The sequence below is a fragment of the Oncorhynchus gorbuscha genome, linkage group LG16 (genome assembly GCF_021184085.1).
Source record: "Oncorhynchus gorbuscha isolate QuinsamMale2020 ecotype Even-year linkage group LG16, OgorEven_v1.0, whole genome shotgun sequence".
Classification (NCBI taxonomy): domain Eukaryota; kingdom Metazoa; phylum Chordata; class Actinopteri; order Salmoniformes; family Salmonidae; genus Oncorhynchus; species Oncorhynchus gorbuscha.
In genome coordinates this window covers 81,295,261-81,318,304 of record NC_060188.1, presented here as the reverse complement: position 1 = coordinate 81,318,304, position 23,044 = coordinate 81,295,261, and the positions used below count along the sequence as shown (strand labels likewise).

The 23,044-nt window shown below is 41.6% G+C and overlaps 2 protein-coding genes across 3 annotated transcripts; one reads left to right on the top strand and one right to left on the bottom strand.

Annotated features, from left to right (window-relative positions):
• Positions 1 to 9,808: 9,808 nt before the first annotated feature.
• On the top strand, positions 9,809 to 10,722 carry LOC123999195 (trypsin inhibitor ClTI-1-like). Its single transcript, XM_046304724.1, has 4 exons — positions 9,809 to 9,951; positions 10,040 to 10,065; positions 10,205 to 10,314; positions 10,579 to 10,722. The coding sequence occupies exons 1-4, from the start codon at positions 9,900 to 9,902 to the stop codon at positions 10,622 to 10,624; spliced, it is 234 nt and encodes a 77-aa protein (XP_046160680.1). The 5' UTR covers positions 9,809 to 9,899; the 3' UTR covers positions 10,625 to 10,722.
• LOC123999194 (COP9 signalosome complex subunit 4-like) lies at positions 10,720 to 17,738 on the bottom strand. 2 transcript variants are annotated; one of them, XM_046304722.1, is made up of 10 exons: positions 17,586 to 17,738; positions 16,945 to 17,024; positions 16,608 to 16,759; positions 16,391 to 16,494; positions 15,958 to 16,262; positions 15,592 to 15,762; positions 15,376 to 15,491; positions 14,966 to 15,010; positions 12,087 to 12,171; positions 10,720 to 11,825 (listed from the first exon to the last, which is right to left on the bottom strand). In XM_046304722.1, the coding sequence occupies exons 1-10, from the start codon at positions 17,657 to 17,659 to the stop codon at positions 11,692 to 11,694; spliced, it is 1,266 nt and encodes a 421-aa protein (XP_046160678.1). In that variant the 5' UTR covers positions 17,660 to 17,738; the 3' UTR covers positions 10,720 to 11,691. The 2 variants fall into 2 exon arrangements, with proteins under 2 accessions (XP_046160678.1, XP_046160679.1); XM_046304723.1 differs by lacking the exon at positions 14,966 to 15,010.
• Positions 17,739 to 23,044: the final 5,306 nt, after the last annotated feature.

Here is a 23,044-nt window from a genome sequence, read left to right as displayed (position 1 = left end):
TCCCCCAGGGCTCTGTTCTAGGCCCTCTCCTATTCTCGCTATACACCAAGTCACTTGGCTCTGTCATAACCTCACATGGTCTCTCCTATCATTGCTATGCAGATGACACACAATTAATCTTCTCCTTTCCCCCTTCTGATGACCAGGTGGCGAATCGCATCTCTGCATGTCTGGCAGACATATCAGTGTGGATGACGGATCACCACCTCAAGCTGAACCTCTGCAAGACGGAGCTGCTCTTCCTCCCGGGGAAGGACTCCCCGTTCCATGATCTCGCCATCACGGTTGACAACTCCATTGTGTCCTCCTCCCAGAGCGCTAAGAACCTTGGCGTGATCCTGGACAACACCCTGTCGTTCTCAACTAACATTAAGGCGGTGGCCCGTTCCTGTAGGTTCATGCTCTACAACATCCGCAGAGTTGCTTCACACAGGAAGCGGCGCAGGTCCTAATCCAGGCACTTGTCATCTCCCGTCTGGATTACTGCAACTCGCTGTTGGCTGGGCTCCCTGCCTGTGCCATTAAACCCCTACAACTCATCCAGAACGCCGCAGCCCGTCTGGTGTTCAACCTTCCCAAGTTCTCTCATGTCACCCCGCTCCTCCGCTCTCTCCACTGGCTTCCAGTTGAAGCTCGCATCCGCTACAAGACCATGGTGCTTGCCTACGGAGCTGTGAGGGGAACGGCACCTCAGTACCTCCAGGCTCTGATCAGGCCCTACACCCAAACAAGGGCACTGCGTTCATATTGGGCACAGGGGAGGGTAGTGTGTTTTTTATTGGGCACAGGGGAGGGTAGTGTGTTTTTTATTGGGCACAGGGGAGGGTAGTGTGTTTTTTATTGGGCACAGGGGAGGGTAGTGTGTTTTTATTGGGCACAGGGGAGGGTAGTGTGTTTTTTATTGGGCACAGGGGAGGGTAGTGTGTTTTTATTGGGCACAGGGGAGGGTAGTGTGTTTTTTTATTGGGCACAAGGGAGGGTAGTGTGTTTTTTATTGGGCACAGGGGAAGGTAGTGTGGTTTTTATTGGGCACAGGGGAGGGTAGTGTGGTTTTTATTGGGCACAGGGGAGGGTAGTGTGGTTTTTTATTGGGCACAGGGGAGGGTAGTGTGGTTTTTATTGGGCACAGGGGAGGGTTGTGTGTTTTTTATTGGGCACAGGGGAGGGTTGTGTGGTTTTTTATTGGGCACAGGGGAGGGTAGTGTGGTTTTTATTGGGCACAGGGAGGGTTGTGTGTTTTTTTATTGGGCACAGGGAGGGTTGTGTGTTTTTTTTATTGGGCACAGGGGAGGGTAGTGTTGTTTTTTATTGGGCACAGGGGAGGGTAGTGTGTTTTTTTTATTGGGCACAGGGGAGGGTAGTGTGTTTTTTTTATTGGGCACAGGGGAGGGTAGTGTGTTTTTTATTGGGCACAGGGGAGGGTAGTGTGTTTTTTATTGGGCACAGGGGAGGGTAGTGTGTTTTTTTTATTGGGCACAGGGGAGGCTAGTGTGGTTTTTTATTGGGCACAGGGGAGGGTAGTGTGTTTTTTATTGGGCACAGGGGAGGGTAGTGTGTTTTTTTATTGGGCACAGGGGAGGGTAGTGTGTTTTTTATTGGGCACAGGGGAGGGTAGTGTGTTTTTTTATTGGGCACAGGGGAGGGTAGTGTGGTTTTTTATTGGGCACAGGGGAGGGTAGTGTGTTTTTTTATTGGGCACAGGGAGGGTAGTGTGGTTTTTTATTGGGCACAGGGGAGGATAGTGTGTTTTTTATTGGGCACAGGGAGGGTAGTGTGTTTTTTTATTGGGCACAGGGAGGGTTGTGTGGTTTTTTATTGGGCACAGGGAGGGTAGTCTGGTTTGTATTGGGCACAGGGGAGGGTTGTGTAGTTTTTTATTGGGCACAGGGAGGGTTGTGTGGTTTTTTATTGGGCACAGGGAGGGTAGTGTGTTTTTTATTGGGCACAGGGGAGGGTAGTGTGGTTTTGTATTGGGCACAGGGGAGGGTTGTGTGTTTTTTTTATTGGGCACAGGGAGGGTAGTGTGGTTTGTATTGGGCACAGGGGAGGGTTGTGTAGTTTTTTATTGGGCACAGGGAGGGTTGTGTGGTTTTTTATTGGGCACAGGGAGGGTTGTGTGGTTTTTTATTGGGCACAGGGAGGGTAGTGTGGTTTTTTATTGGGCACAGGGAGGGTTGTGTGTGTTTTTTATTGGGCACAGGGAGGGTAGTGTGGTTTTTTATTGGGCACAGGGAGGGTAGTGTGGTTTTTTATTGGGCACAGGGGAGGGTTGTGTGTTTTTTTATTGGGCACAGGGAAGGTAGTGTTTTTTTTATTGGGCACAGGGAGGGTAGTGTGTTTTTTATTGGGCACAGAGAGGGTTGTGTGTTTTTTTATTGGGCACCGGGAGGGTAGTGTGTTTTTTATTGGGCACAGGGAGGGTAGTGTGTTTTTTATTGGGCACAGGGAGGTTAGTGTGTTTCTTATTGGGCACAGGGGAGGGTTGTGTGGTTTTGTATTGGGCACAGGGGAGGGTTGTGTGGTTTTTTATTGGGCACAGGGAGGGTAGTGTGTTTTTTATTGGGCACAGGGGAGGGTTGTGTGTTTTTTATTGGGCACAGGGGAGGGTTGTGTGTGTTTTTTATTGGGCACAGGGGAGGGTTGTGTGTTTTTTTTATTGGGCACAGGGAGGGTAGTGTGTTTTTTATTGGGCACAGGGGAGGGTTGTGTGGTTTTGTATTGGGCACAGGGGAGGGTTGTGTGGTTTGTTATTGGGCACATGGAGGGTAGTGTGGTTTTGTATTGGGCACAGGGAGGGTTGTGTGGTTTTTTATTGGGCACAGGGAGGGTTGTGTGTTTTTTTTTATTGGGCACAGGGAGGGTTGTGTGGTTTTTTATTGGGCACAGAGAGGGTTGTGTGTTTTTTATTGGGTCTAATGGTCTATCCTGCCCTCTATCCACCATTCATAGTGACAGTAGTGGTAGGTGGATCGTTTGTCCAGATATGCAATAGGCTAACTAAAAATATATTACCCATAAAAGCATTCAAAACTGCATCAATTTTCAATATGAATTCACAAGAACAAATACAAATAGCTGATAGGCAGTGGAGATGCAAGGTGCATCATTGAGCATGAAAGAATATCAAAGACACAGAAAGGCACAGTAGCAGACCAGTCTGGCTGTATTTTTATTTCTGATACTGAATGCGCTGTCTATTGCAAATCATTATTCTCCCAAGTCCTATAATCATATGGCCACATAGATAAACAATGATAAATCACATAAAGAATTATATAAAAATGTGAGTAAAAAGCTTAAATGAAAATTTGGGCAAAAAGGCAAACTCAGCTCCATCATTCAATTAATCAAATGGCTCATTCATCACAAAACCCACTGATATGACCAATTACTTGAATTACATTTTTAATTGGGAAGATTAGCAAACTTAGGCAACAAACACTGACACTAAACGTTGAAGTATAACTGATAAAATTATGAAAGACAAGCCTTGTAATTTTTAATTCTATAAAGTGAGTGTGGAAGAGGTGAAAAAATTATTGTTGTCTATCAACAATGACAAGCCACTGCGGTCTGACAACGTTGATGGAAAATTACTGAGGATAATAGTGGACGATATTGCCACTCCTATTTACCATATCTTCCATCTAACCCTACTAGAAAGTGTGTGACCCAGGCCTGGAGGGAAGAAACGTATTTCCGCTACTCAAGAATAGTAAAACCCCCTTTACTGGCTCAAATAGCCGACCAATCAGCCTGTTACCAACCCTTAGTAAAGGGAAGGACATTCAACAAGCACTTCACTTACACAAATGGCTGCTGATTGTCTCCGAGAAATTGCTAATAATAGCTTTTTTCTTAGATTTCAGTGTGGCTTTTGACATTATCGATCATAGTCTGCTGATGGAAAAATGTATGTGTTATGGCTTTACACCCTTGCTATATTGTGGATAAATAGTTACCTGTCTAACAGAAAACAGAGTTATTTAATGGAAGCCTTTCTAACATAATCCAGGTAGAATTAGGAATTCCCCAGGGCAGCTGTCTAGGCCCCTTAACTGTTTTAATCTTTACTATTGATATATGCAGGTCAATCTCTCATGGCTCAAAGTGGAGGAAAGATTGACTTAATCACTACTTGTTTTGTAAGAAGTGTTGACATGCGGAATGTACCGAGCTGTCTGTTTAAACTACCAGCACACAGCTCGGACACCCATGCATACCCAACAAGAACATTCCACAAGAGGTCTCTTCACAGTCCCCAAGTCCAGAACAGACTATGAGAGACACACAGTGCTACATAGAGCCATGGCTACATGTAACTCTATTCCACGTCAGGTAACTGATCCAAGCAGTAGAGTCCGATTTTAAAAGCAGATAAAAATACAACTTATGGAAAACCAGGGACTGTGAAGAGACACACATACGGACACAGAAACACATATAAATGAAGTCGAAAGTTTACATACACTTAGGTTGGAGTCGTTAAAACTTGTTTTTCAACCACTCCACAAATTTCTTGTTAACAAACTATAGTTTTGGCAAGTCGGTTAGGACATCTACTTTGTGCATGACAAGTAATTTTTCCAACAATTGTTCACAGACAGATTATTTCACTACATCACAATTCCAGTGGGTCAGAAGTTTACAGAAACTAAGTTGATTGTGCTTTTAAACAGCTTGGAAAATTCCAGAAAATGATGTCATGGCTTTAGAACCTTCTGATAGGCTAATTGATATAATTTGAGTCAATTGGAGGTGTACCTGTGGATGTATTTCAAGGCCTACCTTCAAACTCAGTGCCTCTTTGCTAGACATCATGGGAAAATCAACGGAGAAATCAGCCAAAACCTCAGAAGAAAAATTGTAGACCTCCACAAGTCTGATTCATCTTTGGGAGCAATTTCCAAACGCCTGAAGGTACCACGTTCATCTGTACAAACAATAGTACACAAGTATGAACACCATGGGACCACGCAGCCGTCATACCACTCAGGGAGGAGACGCATTCTGTCTCCTTGAGATGAACTTACGTTAGTGCAAAAGTGCAAATCAATCCTAGAACAACAGCAAACGACCTTGTGAAGATGCTGGAGGAAAAAGGTACAAAAGTATCTATATCCACAGTAAAAACAAGTCCTATATCGACATAACCTGAAAGGCTGCTCAGCAAGGAATAAGCCACTGCTCCAACACCGCCATAAAAAAGGTTTGCCACTGCACATGGGAGCAAAGATTGTACTTTTTGCAGAAATATCCTCTGGTCTGATGAAACAAGAATAGAAATGTTTAGCCATAATATCCATCGTTATGTTTGGAGGAAAAGGGGGAGGCTTGCAAGCTGAGGAACACCATTCCAACCATGAAGCACGGGGGTGGCAGCATCATGTTGTGGGGGTGCTTTGCTGCAGGAGGGACTGGTGCACTTCACAAAATAGATGGCACCATGTGGATGAAAAAATTAGGTGGATATATTGAAGCAACATCTCAAGACATCAGTCAGGAAGTTAAATCTTGTTCGCAAATGGGTCTTCCGAATGGACAATGACCCCAAACATACTTCCAAAGTTGTGGCAAAATGGCTAAAGGACAACAAAGTCAAGGTATTGGAGTGGCCATCACAAAGCCCTGACCTCAATCCTATAGAACATTTGTGGGCAGAACTGCGTGTGCGAGCAAGGAGGCCTTACACACCTGACTCAGTTACATCAGGCTGAATGGGCCAAAATTCACCCAACTTATTGTGGGAAGGTTGTGGAATGCTACCTGAAACGTTTGACCCAAGTTCAACAATTTAAAGGCAATGCTGCCAAATACTAATTGAGTGTATGTAAACTTCTGACCCACTGGGAATGTGATGAAAGAAATAAAAGCTGAAATAAATCATTCTCTCTACTAAGATTCTGACATTTCACATTCTTAAAATAAAGTGGTGATCCTAACTGACCTAAAACAGGGAATTTTTACTAGGATTAAATGTTAGGAATTGTGAAAAACTGAGTTTACATGTATTTGGCTAAGGTGTATGTAAATTTCCAACTTCAACTGTGCAAATGATGACACACACTCTACACATGTGCACACATGGACCTTGAATTGTAGATATGTGATAGTAGAGTAGTGGCCTGTGGGAACACACTTAATGTGTTGTGAAAAGTGTTATGAAATGTAATGTAATATTTTAAACTGTATATTATTATTACCTTTATTTAACTAGGCAAGTCAGTTAAGAACAAATTATTATTTTCAATGACAGCCTAGGAACTGTTCAGGGGCAGAACAACAGATTTGTACCTTGTCAGCTCGGGGATTTGGACTTGCAACCTTCCGGTTACTCGACCATCGCTCTAACCACAAGGCTACCCTGCCACCCTGCTTTAATGTTGCTGCACCCAAGGTATCCTTAATAAATACAAATACTCCTGGCAGGCCCAGTTATTCAAGAAATCTTACACATCTCTCCAATTCCCGAGCTATTCCTTGTGAACCTAACACTTCAATATAACCTAAATATGTCACGGGCGGCGTAAGAAGTGGACCAAAGTGCAGCGTGGTGAGCGTACATTACTTTATTTCTAATGTCGCCAACAAAACGACCGTGAAGCTTAAGCAGGCTATAGTGCCACTAACAAAGTCAACTACCCACACTGAAAGGAGGGGAAAAAGGGCTACCTAAGTATGATTCCCAATCAGAGACAACGATAGACAGCTGTCCCTGATTGAGAACCATACCCGGCCAAAACATAGAAATAAAGAAACATAGACAACAAAACATAGAATGCCCACCCCACCCCACATCACACCTTGACCTAACCAAATAGAGAAATAAAACGGCTCTCTAAGGTCAGGGCGTGACAAAATATTATAGGCATGCGCACCTTAATTTAAAATATAATTCCAGCATCTTCAAAATGCCTTGATATTGGTTTCCATCTAGCCTTTTTATGCCAGTAAAGTAGCCTACATGTCGGATCAAAATGTCACAACATAATGGGAAACCATGCAGTTTAATTAGGTTACAGATTATATAAATTAAGATGAACTTTAAAGGGTGGTGAAAGTGCACAGGGATTGAGGTTCTTATTCTGGTGGCATGATGATCGATGCTTGGCTGCCATTTGACCAATAAAAACAATCTTGCACTTTTGTCTATAGTAATCTCATCATGTAGTAGGCTATACCTTAACTGTAGCTGTTGGCTAGAGAGCACGTGCCCATACCAGAGTGGGCACAAAAGCTATACTTACTTAACAGTTTTAGTGACAGTAGGGCTAGAGTTGAAAATGCCATGGAAACCCATTTAACTTGTATTTTTTATTCGGTACATGGGAATTTACCCTCAAAAGTTATTTTTATGTGCACTATGTATTTATGCACAGACTTTTATTTGCAACAAGTCAACTGGACGGAAACACAACTCTGATAGGAAAATGGAATAGTGGACAGTAATGAATCTCTTAACTTTACTGAACAAAAATATAAACGCACCATGTGAAATGTTGGTCCCATGTTTCATGAGCTGAAATAAAAGATCCCAGAAATGTTCCATAAGAATAAAAAGCTTATTTCTCTCCATTGTTGTGCACAAATTTCTTTACATCCCTGTTAGTGAGCATTTATCCTTTGCCAGATAATCCATCCACCTGACAGGTGTGGCATATCAAGAAGTTGAATAAACAGCATGATCAATAATTACACAGGTGAATTGAATGAACTGTAACTCAGTAAAATCTTTTAAATTGCTGCATGTGGCTTTTATATTTTTGTTCAGTAAATATTTGAACCCAGACACTGAGTGTGGTTACATAGCAGTACTAACGTTGATAACATTATAAAGCATAGAATCACATGACCTATTGTATTGACTTATTTGTGAAGTACTATGTATACTACATATTACTACATATTAATACATTTTATATCTATGGTATATACAGTATATACATTTTAATATCACAATCAGACCATTTTGGCACCAGTGGATTCATTTCTTACACTAGCTGAAAGAATAATCCATTTGATTCTGCATTTCAATACAAACAAATGGAGTGATTTGCATCTTCTACCAAAGTAGAAGGCCCAGGACACAGTCGCTGTAGTAGGGAGAGGTAACTTCTACTGATCACTATCACATGTACACAGTACACCCACAGTACCATATGCACGCAATACTGTCTATGCAAAGGTGTTCTTTATGTAAGCTGATGAGGACACTGTTGTGCAGTAACAAGGCTTTCTATGTAGTGTTGACACCGATGCTGTTAGTCTCAGCCTCCTGTCCTTTAAAGGTTAGAGTCAGGTTCAATTGTGGCATTTGCGTTTGAAGTGAAAAAACAGCACATTCCAGTAAACAACAAATTGCCATATTCAATTGATGGTTCCCCTCTCTCATTGACTCCCTCCCTCCTTGTTGTGGTTATTGGTGCTTCCCATGTCTGTGCTGCTCTGTCGCCAGTGATATGGATGAGTGTTGTCTGTGTGGTTCTTCCATGGACATGCGCACCATGTACCGCACCAGACACAACATTAGGGTGAGTTCCTTTCACTTAGCTTATACTCTAACAGTCATAGGCTGCTCTAGGTCTGTTATTCTGTCACATGAAACATTCTAATCAGATGGAAAGGCTCTGGTGTATGTATGATGACGCTCTCCCTGTCTCTCCCCTGACCTGGACTAAGCGTCTTGTTTGGTTTGGTGTCTCCCTGTGTGGGGACTTCTGTGCCATCTTGTGGTGTCAGCTGTGCTCTACCTGTCAGCTGAAAAGAGACATAGATCTACGTAAGGAGCAGGGGATCTTCTGAGCTAAGGTACAACTACAAGTCTGTTAATGTTTCACAGAGCAATAAACTGAATATCCCGTAGTTCTGTGGAAACTGTAGTGGTACCTGATTACATAGCTTTAGTAATATTTGACTATAAGTGTAAGACAGTGAGTCATTTTAGTACTTTGTGGTATGGGTCAACGTTGTACAGTAGAGTAGGTCAAGTGTTTCAGGCAAAAACCAAAATGAAAAAGTGTGTTGTGGTATTCATGTCTATTTTCCTCTAGATGGCGTCAGAGATCTGAAGAAAAACATCTGAGATCCAATTCCGGTATCCTGAATACGTTTTTACATTTGAATTATATTTTCTTGATGTAGGAAATACATAGCAATAAATGTCATTTTTGCCGATTTGTTAATATGAATGATATAGAAATGCTAAAATGGGACATACATTGTGGCTTGATCATTCAGTAATTCCTAGAAAGTGGATATCATCAGTAAAAGATATTCTGAGCATCAACATAACTCCAACACACCTCGGGCCAGGGTGAAGCACTGAACACATGTATTGGTTAACCTGGTAATGATTACTATTAGGACTACTAGCTACTCATGGTTTGTCATCCAGATAAAGTCAGTGAGAAACTATGGGAAACACGTGTGGACAGGATGAAGCTGTAGAGAGCCCATTAGAGATAAATGAATCATTGACTTGTCAAACGGAGCCCTATACCATGCAGGTCTGTTTGAAATGTTCCCCTCTGTTGTGTGTGATTTGTGTCCCCCTGACATGATCATTCTCAATAAGTACAAAACTATTGTTTGTCCTTCTGAATATTGCCTTGAAGAGACATCATAACAGCTAGCTGAATGAATGAATGAACAGGGAGTGTGGTTGTAACAATAGTAATGTTCAACATTGGTCTTCACAAGAGCTTGGATGTCTGCATGGTGCTACTGTTTGACATGTTGTTTTAAGACTAGAGACAAAAATGTGTGTGTCACTGTCAATAGAACCGAAGGGGGACTTTGGCCAGAAATGAGGTCATTGAAGTTTCCCAAAACACTAAGAGTATATAGACATGTATTACTAGGAGAAACACTCACTGTAGCGAACTACTGCAGTTGCCAATATGCCTGGAAAACCTACTTTTTTCCTTCTTCTCATCATATCTTGCCTCTCAAGTAAGCATACTTCTTCACCATTGAAATGTACTTTTAGTATGTATTGTTAATGTTGTGTCACTATCAATGACAATGTTTTGTCCAACAGATGTGCAGGGGGCAAATTTTAAGAAGGTAATGTATCCAGTTATTCATATTTTGACACAAAGAGTTAACTAGTTTTTCTTGTGTAACTGATCATAATGGTCCATTCAAATGAATTAAAACTGGGCGGAAAGACAAAGCTCACAACACTTAAACATCTTTCCTTTAGCCAGCGTGCTACAACTATCAGCAGCCTGGCTGTCCCTTCCACTTTGAGCCTGTGTGTGGATCCAACGGAGTCACTTACACCAACGAGTGTGTGTTGTGTGACACCGTAAGGTACAACAAAGAAACACTATCAGTCATTGTTGTTATAAAAGGAGTTGTTTGGATCCTGTATGCTGATTATAAAGAGGGACGGGAGATGGAAAGTACATGGTTAAATCTAGTTGTAAAACCTTATGTTACCTGATTACTATATGCAAGTCATCATCTATAAGCTGACTATCTCTATCCTGCTGATTCCAATCAAACTGGTGAGAGTACGATGTCATTTATACTGACAGGGTCGAAGGAAATTACAATTCATTTTTCCTCTTGCAGAGAAACCAGGAAGAAGATACTTATTGTCAAACATGGACCTTGTTGAAGAAGTCAGATACGGCAAATTCAACAGTATAAACCATGGCTGAAACACAAACAGTGATGAAAAAGAGCTTTTCTGAAGAAATAAAACATGTACACTGACTTATTTTTTGATTTATTCATCTCTTTGTTGAAGTTGCACTCCAGGTCTGACAAAATGTTTCCAAACAGAATGTAACAAAATCATTGTACAAGAATACAGCAACAAATTAAGTGGCGGTAGGCATGGCCTGTGTGTCTTTCACATTTCAAATAGAATCACTAACACCTTCGTCGTGGGACATCAGTGTTTGCGTTCTCTGGTTTGTATTACATTAAATCAAAGTATATATGAGATTGCAACCACTGGTAACTTGATGAGCCTATGGATTCAAGTATCCATTTATTAGTCCTAGAAAGATGAATGGTAAACTCCAAGCATAATATACAGCAGCCTTCTTCTGAGAAACATGCTAGAGAAGTACCAGATTGGAACATGTCTCACACTTAACTGGGCAAGACAGTGAGAGAGAGAGTGAGAGAATGTGGGGAGGAGTGGCCAGTGTTTCCCCTACCACTACTAAGACGGGCACTCGGCTAAGCTCTATTAACCCCTGCCAAAATACAACAGAATTTGGCTTCAGCTGGTTTCAACTGAACAATTTCGTGTTTGCAGTCTTCAGTACAGTACGATCTTACAAAACTTTGCACTTAGCCCAGCCACCCAGCCAAAATCGCACCCTCCATAGTGAATAGGGAGTAGGGTGCCATGTGAGATGTGCCCTGGTGTGTGGGGTATTCCAGGCCAGGTGTGCCCTGGTGTGGGTGGTCATGTGAGATGTCCTAGGCCAGTGGGTGTGCCTGGTGTGGGTGATCATGTGAAATGTCCTAGGCCAGTGGGTGTGCCTGGTGTGGGTGGTCATGTGAGATGTCCCAGGCCAGGGGGTGTGCCTGGTGTGGGTGATCATGTGAGATGTCCTAGGCCAGTGGGTGTGCCTGGTGTGGGTGGTCATGTGGAGTGTTCCAGGCCAGGGGGTGTGCCTGGTGTGGATGGTCATGTGGAGTGTTCCAGGCCAGGGGTTGTCAGTCAGTCTACTGGGTCATCTGAGCCTCCATGGCCTGGGCTGTCCATTCAGGAGCAGCAGCAGTGATCTTTTCCAGCAGGTTGTTCACCTGAAAACATAGAGACTGGATCTGCTTGTCCCAGGTGGGCAGGGGCTCCCGTGCTGAGAGACAGAGAGGAAGGGAGAAAGAGGGTTAGGTATCTATTTGAAAATAAATAACACATTTTAATAATAACATTTTTAAAAAGCATAGGATTACATTAGCTAGAAAAGCAGAAACTTAAAAAGGAACCATGGAATCTTACGCTGACAGGAATTAACCAAGAGGAACCAGGCCCTTCATCCTCCTAGAGCTAACTGAGCAGTGGGCATAGCCTTCTGTAAATAGAGGAGTCCATGCACAGCTAACGGCTAAGTACTCACTCTCAAAGTGGACGATTCCGTCTATCTGGTCAATAAAGCCGTTCATGCGTCCCTCTGTTATCATCTGGGAGGCGATCTTCTCAGCCTGGGGACAGGAACAGACACACAGGGATAGTTCACTGGCATCACCATGGCACACACACTATACTACCAACTACACATAGGAACATGTCAGTAACAAGTTAACAGCCCTGTCCAGAAACAACCGTAGCCTCATGTGCTATTAGCCATACTGCTAAGTAGTGTTTGGTTTTTCTTCGGGACCCAAATTGAATCAGGTTGTTTCAGTCTTGACCCAATTTTTTGAGGTTCAAAATACAATCTGAATGTTTGTATTTTTATGCTATATTGATAGTAAATGTAGCAATTATATGATAAGGGAACAACATTCCCACCTTTTTTGTTGTCAATAATTAAATATTGAAATCAACTTATATTTTGTTAAATGCAGGTTCATGATAATTTCTACACACCTTCTACCTGGTTTTAGTTTTTCTTTTTACTCAGACACCCCTGACCAATCGACCCAAATTTGGGTCACAACCCTTCAGTTGAGAATCACTGGCTTATGGTACAATCCTTTCAGGTCCCCATGAAGTGGGTAGTGGTAGGTACTAGGGGTTGTTTCTGGATCAGGCCAGTGAAACATGGTCAGATTCATTTCAGGCCAATACGACAAGTGTTGTTAAGTGCTAGTTAGTCTGTGTACATAACTACTGTAATATTTCACAATACAGCCAACATGTACAGGTAACTGCCAAAATACAGGAAACATTTGAGTAAATTAAGTATATTGAACAAAAAATTTAAAAACGCAACATGCAACAATTTCAACGATTTTACCGAGTTACAGTTCATATAATCTACATCTTTCACACCTGACAGGCACAGCCATGAGTGGGCATAGGCCCACCCACTGGGGAGCCAGGCCCAGCCAAACAGAATGATTTTTCCCCCCACAAAATGAGCTTTATTACAGACAGAAATACTCCTCAGTTTCATCAGCTGTCCGGGTGGCTGGTCTCAGACAATCCCGCAGGTGAAGAAGCCGGAAGTGGAGGTCCTGGGCTGGCGTGGTTACACGTGGTCTGCGGTTGTGAGCCGGGTCAGACGTACTGCCAAATTCTCTAAAATGCCGTTGGGGGCGGCTTATGGTAGAAAAATTAACATTCAATTCTCTGCCAACAGCTCTGGTGGACATTCCTGCAGTCAGCATGCCAATTGCACGCTCAATCAAAACTTGAGACATCTGTGGCATTGTGCTGTGTGACAAAACTGCACATTTTAGAGTGGCCTTTTATTGTCCCCAGAACAAGGTGCACCTGTGTAATGATCATGCTGTTTAATCAGCTTCTTGATTATGTCACACCTGTCAGGTGGATGGATTATCTTGGTAAAGGAGAAATGCTCACTAACACGGATATAAACAAATGTGTACAGAACATCTGAGCTTTGTGCGTATGGAACATTTCTGGGATCTTTTATTTCATCTCATGAAACATGGGACCAACACTTTACATGTGGTGTTTATATTTGGTTCAGTATATATTGAAAGCAGGTGTTTCCACACACGTTTCCTTAAATAATTAAGAAATTAACTTCCAATCATGCTTAGGGTCATGTATACCATGGCTAGAATAGATCTCAGTGACATTGAAAGCAGGTTCCCAAAGGAGCATAGGGGTTTAAATTGTGTGCGTGTGTCAGTCACCAGATTTCAATCTAATTGAACACTTATGGGAGGTTCTGAAGTGGCAACAAGACAGTGTTTTCCACCACCATCAACAAAACACCAAATTATGGAATTTCTCATGGAAGACTGGTGTCGCATCCCTTCAATAGAGTTCCAGACACTTGTAGAATCTATTCCCAATGCCCTTAAAGTTGTCGTTTCCTTTATTTTGGCAGTTACCTTTATGCGTCAGCAGTAAATGTATGTATTACCTACAAATTACAATGTCTTTTGGTCTAACCCAGCCCAATGGAGAACTGTAGTGTAGCGTCTCACTCCCGTTATAATCGACTAACACCATCCCACTTTTCAATTCAATATGTACACTAAGTCCATTGTAATCAGACATGCAGTTCACAATCTTTCAACAAATATCTCATAGGTTTACTCTTTATTTAGATGTTGTAACCTAGTGCACTAACACACAAACCAATGAGTAGTTCACATAGCTAACTAATATTTTCAATTCAGCAGAGTTGAAAAGGTCATACTGGGGAGAATAGCAACAGAAACGTTCTGTACTTGAAACATACTGTGGGATATAAGATATGCATGCAATAAATGACTGGGTAATAAGAATAAACTAAATATACAATAGGGTGGAATTCAGTTGGCACTGTTCCATGATGATAGAACAGAAATACTAATACCTTCTAATGCCTGTATCATTCAACTTTAACAATCTCAACAGCTTTCCTATCATTGCAACACAGGCTATTTATTTGTACAGTACAAGGTTTGTTTTTAGTAGAAACCTAATTTACTACTTACCACAGAAACAATAAATTACAGATCAATGTCTTACCTAGGTGCCCCTTATCAACTTGATCATCAAATAAGAGTACAATTTCACATGGTTATGAGTAATGTATCCCCAATCCCACTACCCGAAGTAACCTACTTCCCTAAATATGACACAATATGAGTCTTTAGGAATTACAAGAACACCCTTTATGTTAACAAAAACATCAGCCACAGCATTTAGCTGGTATTATAAGGGGAGTGCACATTCCATTCTGATTACCTCTATCTTCAACCAAGAAGTTGCGAGAGAGAGAGCCAACAAGGCTTTATTTCACTGTATTTTAGTTGTGTATTTTTGGTTTCACACCCCATTCATTAGTAAAGTAGTGATTATGTTCCCTACCAGACTGCATCTGTAACCAGGGACCTCATCATGGAGATAATCATCCTGCACAACAACATGTATATTCAAAATACAAGCCTTCTAGGTAATGCTGCTGCTTTAAAACTGACACTTCAACTTTCATAATAACGGACCACAAAATATTATTCTGTTTATATTTTGGGATAAATACTGCATGCCTGTGAAAATACTATAAATCGTTTTTTTTTTTTTTTACTTCAACCTCTCATACTAAAGGTGTTGGTTATGCCCTCAAACGCTACATTCATCATAAATTACATCCCGAACTCTTTCCCTGAAAAGTGATTTTCTCCATCAGATACTTAACGTCTTGAGGAATTTTCCCCCCGGGAAAAAAACATACACCTGTGAAAGTGCTACTGAGTCTTGTATGTTGGAATCCATCTTACCTTAGCGGGAGGGATCTCCAGAAGCGCCCCAAGCTCTTCAAACGTGATGTTGTTGTAAAGTTTGCTAGCAGACAGCAGGTTGTGTTCAATAACAGCTCTGTCCAATATGCTGGAGCCTAAAAACAGAATCCCACAGTAATGCAGCAGAGCATTTTTCTCATTACACAATCAATTAAATAACTAGGGACTATGGAGAGGATGAGTTGGGAGACTGACCATCCCCAGTGGTGGCTTTCTGGTGGGGCATAAGCATGGCAGCAAACTCCTGCAGCTGGTTCCCCCTGATTATGCGGTCCAGGTACATCTTCTCTAGGATGCCGTAGGCCGCCAGCTGCTGACAGCGCTCGTCTTTAAACAGGGTGGCTAACATACGGGAGCGCTGCTGGCCTGGAGAGAAAGAGGAGAGAGGGAGGGAGAAGAGAGAAGGAAGAGAGAGAGTGAACTTTACTGTTAATACCTTGCAGTCCAAATATAGTGTAACAAAAAACTGGAGCCAAAAAAGCAACGACACAGTTAGAGCTGCTTTGACTACACGCCTTACTCAATGTTGTGAAAGACAATAGACAAACCAGTGGCAGGTACCTGCTGATGCCAGGATGGTGCAATGAAGAGCGTGCTTCAGGGCCTCTAGACGCTCTGTCTCGTGGACGATGGACTTGTAAGAGAGCTCGTTGTACCGCTGTGCAGCCTCGATAAACTTCCTCCTGTAGTCCAACACTCTGGCGTAGCACACTTTGTAGTGGACCTGTAGCTGTTCGTTGGTGGACTCGTTCTGGAGCAGAGAGGCTCTGTTGATGTAGGCCTCAGCCTGAACAGGGTCATCATCCTCCAGGTACAGACGGGCGATCTTCAGGTACGTGTCCAACTTATAGTCTACGTTGTACTGCCTAACCAAGAGGACAAGAGGGTTTATAAGTTGAATCAGACGTGTTAGTGCTCAGCTAGAACCAAATTGTACACTCCCGGCGAGTCGCGCAACATTATATTGGGGAAACACTGGAGTAAGTTGACTTACTTCTGTCCTGTCTCCAGAGGAATGCCCACTAGAACCTGAGCAGCGTTTCTCCAGTCCTCCTCCTTCTCATAGATGGTGGATAAGTGCTGTCTGATGGAGGCCACCTGGGGGTAGACATGGGATTTAAACATAGGGTAGACATTTGTGTTATTTATTTCAAACCAGTCTCTAGGCTAGATCTGGGAAACCAGGTGTGTGCAATGAACACAGTACTCACCTGTTCTTCAAATGAGATGACCCTGGGCTGTATCTTCTCTAGTGTGAAGTGGTAAACTGACTTGGCTGTGCTGTCAGGAAGACTGGGTATGTTTGTGCAGAAGTCTGTCAGCAGCTGTCTAGAGATCACTAAGCTGACATTCTCATTGACCACTGCAGGACAGGAGAGGATTAGTTAGAAAGGATATACAGTAATGTATATCCTTACTGTATATCCTATATATTTATGAGTAATGATTGTACAAAGGAATTACAAAGGAAAAGGGGGACTTTATGTAACAGGTGAGTAAATGGTAAGCAGGATTTATTCCACCCTGTACTTTATACAGGATACGTACTTGCTTCGACGAATGCTTTTAATGATTCCAATTGTTCTGCATCTGTAAATTGGATGGCCTTCTCCAGAATCTGTCGATATCTACAATTGATTAAACAAGGGGTGTATTAGCTAGCTAGCTATCTTAAATGAAAAATTATATTCATGACTTGAGAATTTACCATTATTTTCAATTACAATGGAAATGGAATAGCAAGCCTGCAATACCAAATGCAAATCAATACACACATCAAATCAAAAGCCAACTACAGTTAGCTAGCTATATTTAGCTAGCCATCTACATTACCAAAAGCCATAGCTAGCTGACGTTAATAAACTAAACTGTAGCTAATTGACTAGTGCACACTGTTGACAACACAATATATTTGGCAATCATTTTATCCAGACACTGTCTAGCTAGCTTGCTGATAATTAACATTAGCTAACATACCGGTAGATAACGTTAGATACATACAGTACCGGTAAAACGTCTAACCAATGCTAGCCGCAGTGTGATGCTAATAGCTATTGCTAGCTAGCATAACTAGCATCGGCGGGCTGCTCATTGACACTTTCATAATTCACTGTAAACGTCACACTCAGGTCTAAAGTAATGTATATCTCCACGCACATATATTTTCATCTATCTTGGCCAATACATACTTTCCAGCGAGATCTTTGTGAGATCCGCTTGAATTCATAAGTTGTGCAAGCTCCTGTCTCACTCCAGCCGCCATTTTCTCCGACGAAGTGTCAACGAGAATTATCAGCCGACAAGAGGGTATGCTGTCCACGCTACACTGGGAACGCCTAGAAGGTCCTCCAAGACTTGTAACAGATCTGTACAGCAGATTTAGACGGTCAAAGCAAATCCAATCAAATCAAATCAAATTTATTTATATAGCCCTTCGTACATCAGCTGATATCTCAAAGTGCTGTACAGAAACCGAGCCTAAAACCCCAAACAGCAAGCAATGCAGGTGTAGAAGCACGGTGGCTAGGAAAAACTCCCTAGAAAGGCCAAAACCTAGGAAGAAACCTAGAGAGGAACCAGGCTATGTGGGGTGGCCAGTCCTGTTCTGGCTGGCCGGGTGGAGATTATAACAGAACATGGCCTAGATGTTCAAATGTTCATAAATGACCAGCATGGTCGAATAATAATAAGGCAGAACAGTTTAAACTGGAGCAGCAGCACAGTCAGGTGGACTGGGGACAGCAAGGAGTCATCATGTCAGGTAGTCCTGGGGCATGGTCCTAGGGCTCAGGTCCACCGAGAGAGAGAAAGAAAGAGAGAATTAGAGAGAGCATATGTGGGGTGGCCAGTCGTCTTCTGGCTGTGCCGGGTGGAGATTATAACAGAACATGGCCAAGATGTTCAAATGTTCATAAATGACCAGCATGGTCGAATAATAGTAAGGCAGAACAGTTGAAACTGGAGCAGCAGCATGGCCAGGTGGACTGGGGAAAGCAAGACGTTGGTCTCTAAAACAGATATTCGTTTGCTCTTTAGACTTTTCTGATATTACTATGCAACAGCGCAACGTCTAACAACGTTTTACTGAATAAAAAGTTATTTTTGTGTCTGTATTTTCCAAATAATTAGATTTGTGTGCCTGGTTACGTTTTATGCTTAGGCAGCTGTCATTTTATTATGTTAATTAACACAGGTGTGATTTAAAAATATATTGGTCTACCTTGACACAACACACCTTAAGATAGATAGAGCCCATACAGTATCTGAACAACTAAATGAGACATGAGAAAAAAATGACTGTATGCCAAAACAAACAATGTGACAAGGCACAAGAGTAATTGCCAGCTGAAAGGTCAAAAGTTATCTCTTAAGTTATAACCCAAATGGTACCATATTCCCTATGTAGTGCACTACTTTTGACCTGGTCACAAGTGTTACACTTTATAGGGAATAAAGTGCTATTTGGGACAGACACTTAGATCGGGTGGCAGGTAGCCTAGTGGTTAGAGCTTTGGGCCAGTAACCAAAAGGTTGCTAGATCCAATCCCCAAGCTGACAAGGTAAAAATCTGTCATTCTGCCCCTGAACAAGTCAGTTAAAACGCTGTTCCTAGGCCGTCGTTGTAAGAATTTCTTCTAAACTGACTTGCCTAGTTAAATAAAGGTTAAAAAAAATCTAATCAAAATGTATTTCCTGAATACAACCTTACCATGAAATGCTTACTTACAAACCCTTAACCAACAATGCAGTTAAGAAAAATATGACAGTTAATAAAATATTGACTAAATAAAAATAGTAACACAATATAATAACGAGGCTATATACAGGGGTACCAGTACTAAGTCAATGTGCAGGGTACAGGTTGTGTGTGGTAATTAAGGTAATATGTACATGTAAGGGTAAAGTGACTATGAACAGATAAACAGCGTGTAGCAGTGTGAAAAAAACAACAATGCAAATAGTCCAGGTAGCCATTGGATTAACTGTTCAGCAGTTTTATGGCTTGGTGGGTACAAACTGCTAAGAATCCTTTTTGACCAAAGACTTGGCACGCCGGTACTGTTTTCCGTGCGGTAACAGAGCGGTAACCATTCCCCTCTACAGTCTATGACTAGGGTGGCAGTAGTGCTTGACCATTTTTAGGGCCTTAGATGAAATAGAACAAAAGAGCAAAAAAGGGCATCTTTGGACAATATCATAATCCATAATGCTTCAGGAAGGGTCATATTTCTGGACAACACAAGTATTACAGTACAGTATAGTGCTCAACTAGCAATAAACATAGTTTGAATTTGACAAAAGCATCTTCCCTGTGTTCTTTGTCTGAAAATGTCTTGTTGCATTTCAGCAGAATACCATTTTTTTTAATAAACTAAAACCACACACCCATCTGAACACCCTCCCCATTCCCTGTATTTTCTAAAGAATCATACAAAATACATGCCTATGGGAACCCTATGTGCCCTGGTAAAGTTTCACTAGAGGCAAGAAAAATTATGTGAACCCTTTGGAAATAGCTGTATTTCCACATAATTTGATCTGATCTTCATCTAGGTCACACCAATAGATAAACAATCAGCTTAAATTAATAACAAATGATTATATGTTAATGTCTTTATTGAACACACTGTGTAAACATTCCTAGTGCAGGGTGAAAAAATGTATGTGAACCCTTGCATTTAATAACTGGTTGACCCTCATTTGGCAGCAAGAGGAATTTTGGACCATTCCCCTCTACAAAAAACTCTTTCAGTTCAGCAATATTATTTGGATGTCTAGTGTGAACTGCTCTCTTAAGGTCATGCCACAGCATCTCAAATCGGGTTGAGTTCAGGACTGACTGGGCCATCTCAGAAGGCATTTCTCTTGTGCGTTTTGGGTCATTGTCCGGTTGAGTCACCCGACTTCTGTTGAGCTTCAATTGGTCGGACAGATAGCCTAACATTCTCCTGCAAAATGTCTTGATAAACTTGGGAATTCATTTTTCCGTCAATGATAGCAAGCTGTCCAGGCCCTGAGGCAGCAAAGCAGCCCCAAATCATGATGCTCCTTCCGACATACCTAGGGCTGTGGAACATCCAGGTGTAATTTTGCAAACTTCTGACATGCAGCAATGTTGTTGTTTTTTGGACAGCAGTGGCTTCTTCCATGGTGTCCTCCCATGAACACCATTCTTTTTGAGTGTTTTACGAATTGTAGACTCAGAGAAATTAGCATGTTCCAGTGATTCATGGAAGTCTTTAGCTGACATTCTATGATTCTTCTTAATAACCTCATTGAGCATTCTGCACTGTGATCTTGCAGTCATCTTTGCAGGACAGCCACTCCTTGGGAGAGTCACAACAGTGCTTTCTCCATTTATAGACAATTTTTATACATGATCCTAAGCATGACGGGATTTTAATTAACTAAAACCACACCTGTGCAGAAGCACCTGCTTTCAATATAGTGAGGGGGTTACATTATCTGTCCCAGGTTACTCTGGTGGGAGGCTAAACATCAATACATATTTATTTGTCACATGTGCCATAAACAACAAGTGTAGACTAACAGTGAAATGCTTACTTACAGGCCCTTCCTAACAATGCAGAGAGAAAAATAGAGAAATAATTGAAAAATACTCATTTACGGAATAAATACAGAATGAGTAACGATAACTTGGCTATATACACGGGGTAGCAGTACTGAGTCAATGTGCAGGGGTATGAGGTAATTGAGGTAGATATGTACATATAACCAGGAATAGGGTGACTATGCAACAGGATAGCAAATTAACAGTAGCAGCAGCATATGTGATGAATCAAAAAAGTTAGTGCAAAAAGGGTAAATGCAGATAGTCTGGGTAGTTATTTGGTTAACTATTTAACTAACTATTTAGCAGTCTTATGGCTTTGGGGTAGAAGCTTTTCATGGTCCTGTTAGTTTCAGACTTGGCATGATATTTCCACCTTTAGATTTTGTGGCATAGAGAGAGTTAAGATATCAGACAGGGGAGGAGATATTAATAATACTCTGAGTAAAAGAGAATGTTTTTGGATTTTCACCCTCCAGACATTATTTCCTAAAGGACTTAATGATGAAATGCCTATGTATGTTATGTTGTGAATTTGCACATGAAATATGTGTCTCTTGTAGATTATTCTGACGTTTTTCATATGATGTACCCTATGACTAATGAAAACTTGCTATGTCCTCATTGAGATTTTACAGACGTGTTTAATACGCCTTATTTATACACTTTTGTAATATTTATGAAATGCATATTGTTATATTTGGTAGCACTTATTTATTTTTCCTTTGCCTCCAACCCCCTTCGATGTGTAGAACAGATGTGGGTGGGGCCAGATCCACATAATGGTGCAACTTTTAAAAAATCCCCAAAGCTCTGCCGAAGGCCGTGTGGCCGATACGTAAGCTTATTAAAGATCGGTGATACTATCACGAGCAGTGTGTTGTTTCCTTTTTCCTTCAGTTTCAGACTTGGTGCATTGGTACCGCTTGCCGTGCGGTAGCAGAGAGAACAGTCTATGACTTGGGTGACTGGAGTCTTTGATATTTTTTTTAGCTTTCCTCTGACACTGCCTGGTATAGAGGATGGCAGGAAGCTTGGCCCCAGTGATGTACTGGGCCGTACGCACTACATTCTGTAAAGCCTTGCGGTCAGATGCCAAGCAGTTGCCATACCAAGCAGTGATGCAGCCAGTCAAGATGCTCTCAATGGTGGAGCTGTATAACTTTTTGGGGATCAGTGGGCCAATGCCTAATATTTTCAGCCTCCTGAAGGGGGAAGAGGCGTTGTAGTACCTTCTTCAAGACAGTGTGGGTGTTAGGTAGACCATAATAATTCCTTAGTGATGTGGACACTGTGGAATTTGTTAATTATATGACCACCCTACCTTAAATTATTGGGCTTGAGTTACTGTAATGATGTTTTCCGTACTGTTTAATTAGCATATTAACTGCCTAATTTGCATAATACCACATATTCATTTAATATATTTGACTTGTATTTGAATCATCTCTGTGTTCTACTCCAACCCTGAAAGTGTCATAACAATATGACCACCCTATCTGGAAATATTGGACAAAAAGTGTTGAATTTAAGATTTCAGACAGGTGCCTTATTGATAACAGATTATCAATGACCTGTCCGCAACCTTTTCCGATCACTTCAAAAAAATCTCAGCAATGGTAAATCCTATCCTCGTGAAATAAATTGTGTTCCCAAGAAGCTGGTCTACAACATGGAATACAAAGTATCCCCCTGGGAACACACTGGTTGAATCAATGTATTTTTCACTTCATTTAAAAGACGTTGAAACAACGTGGAATAGATCTTGAATTGACGTCTGTGCCCAGTGGGATAACACCATAACCACATTGAGTAGGATTATGTTTTCACATGCAAATGTGATCGCTTTTGATAAAAAAAAACACGCTTTTTCAGCCTTTCCAGTGAAAAAAGAATCGACAATAAGAACATATGTTTGATGGAAAATAAATGTTTGTTTCTGGACGATGCATCATGCTACCTTGATAACATGCCCAACTGGCGCAGATTACTGTTCGATTTGAGGATGGCCAACTACCTTACCACTTTCACCCGTTTACGTCATGGGTCTAGACTGGTAAACCTATGACGTATGTA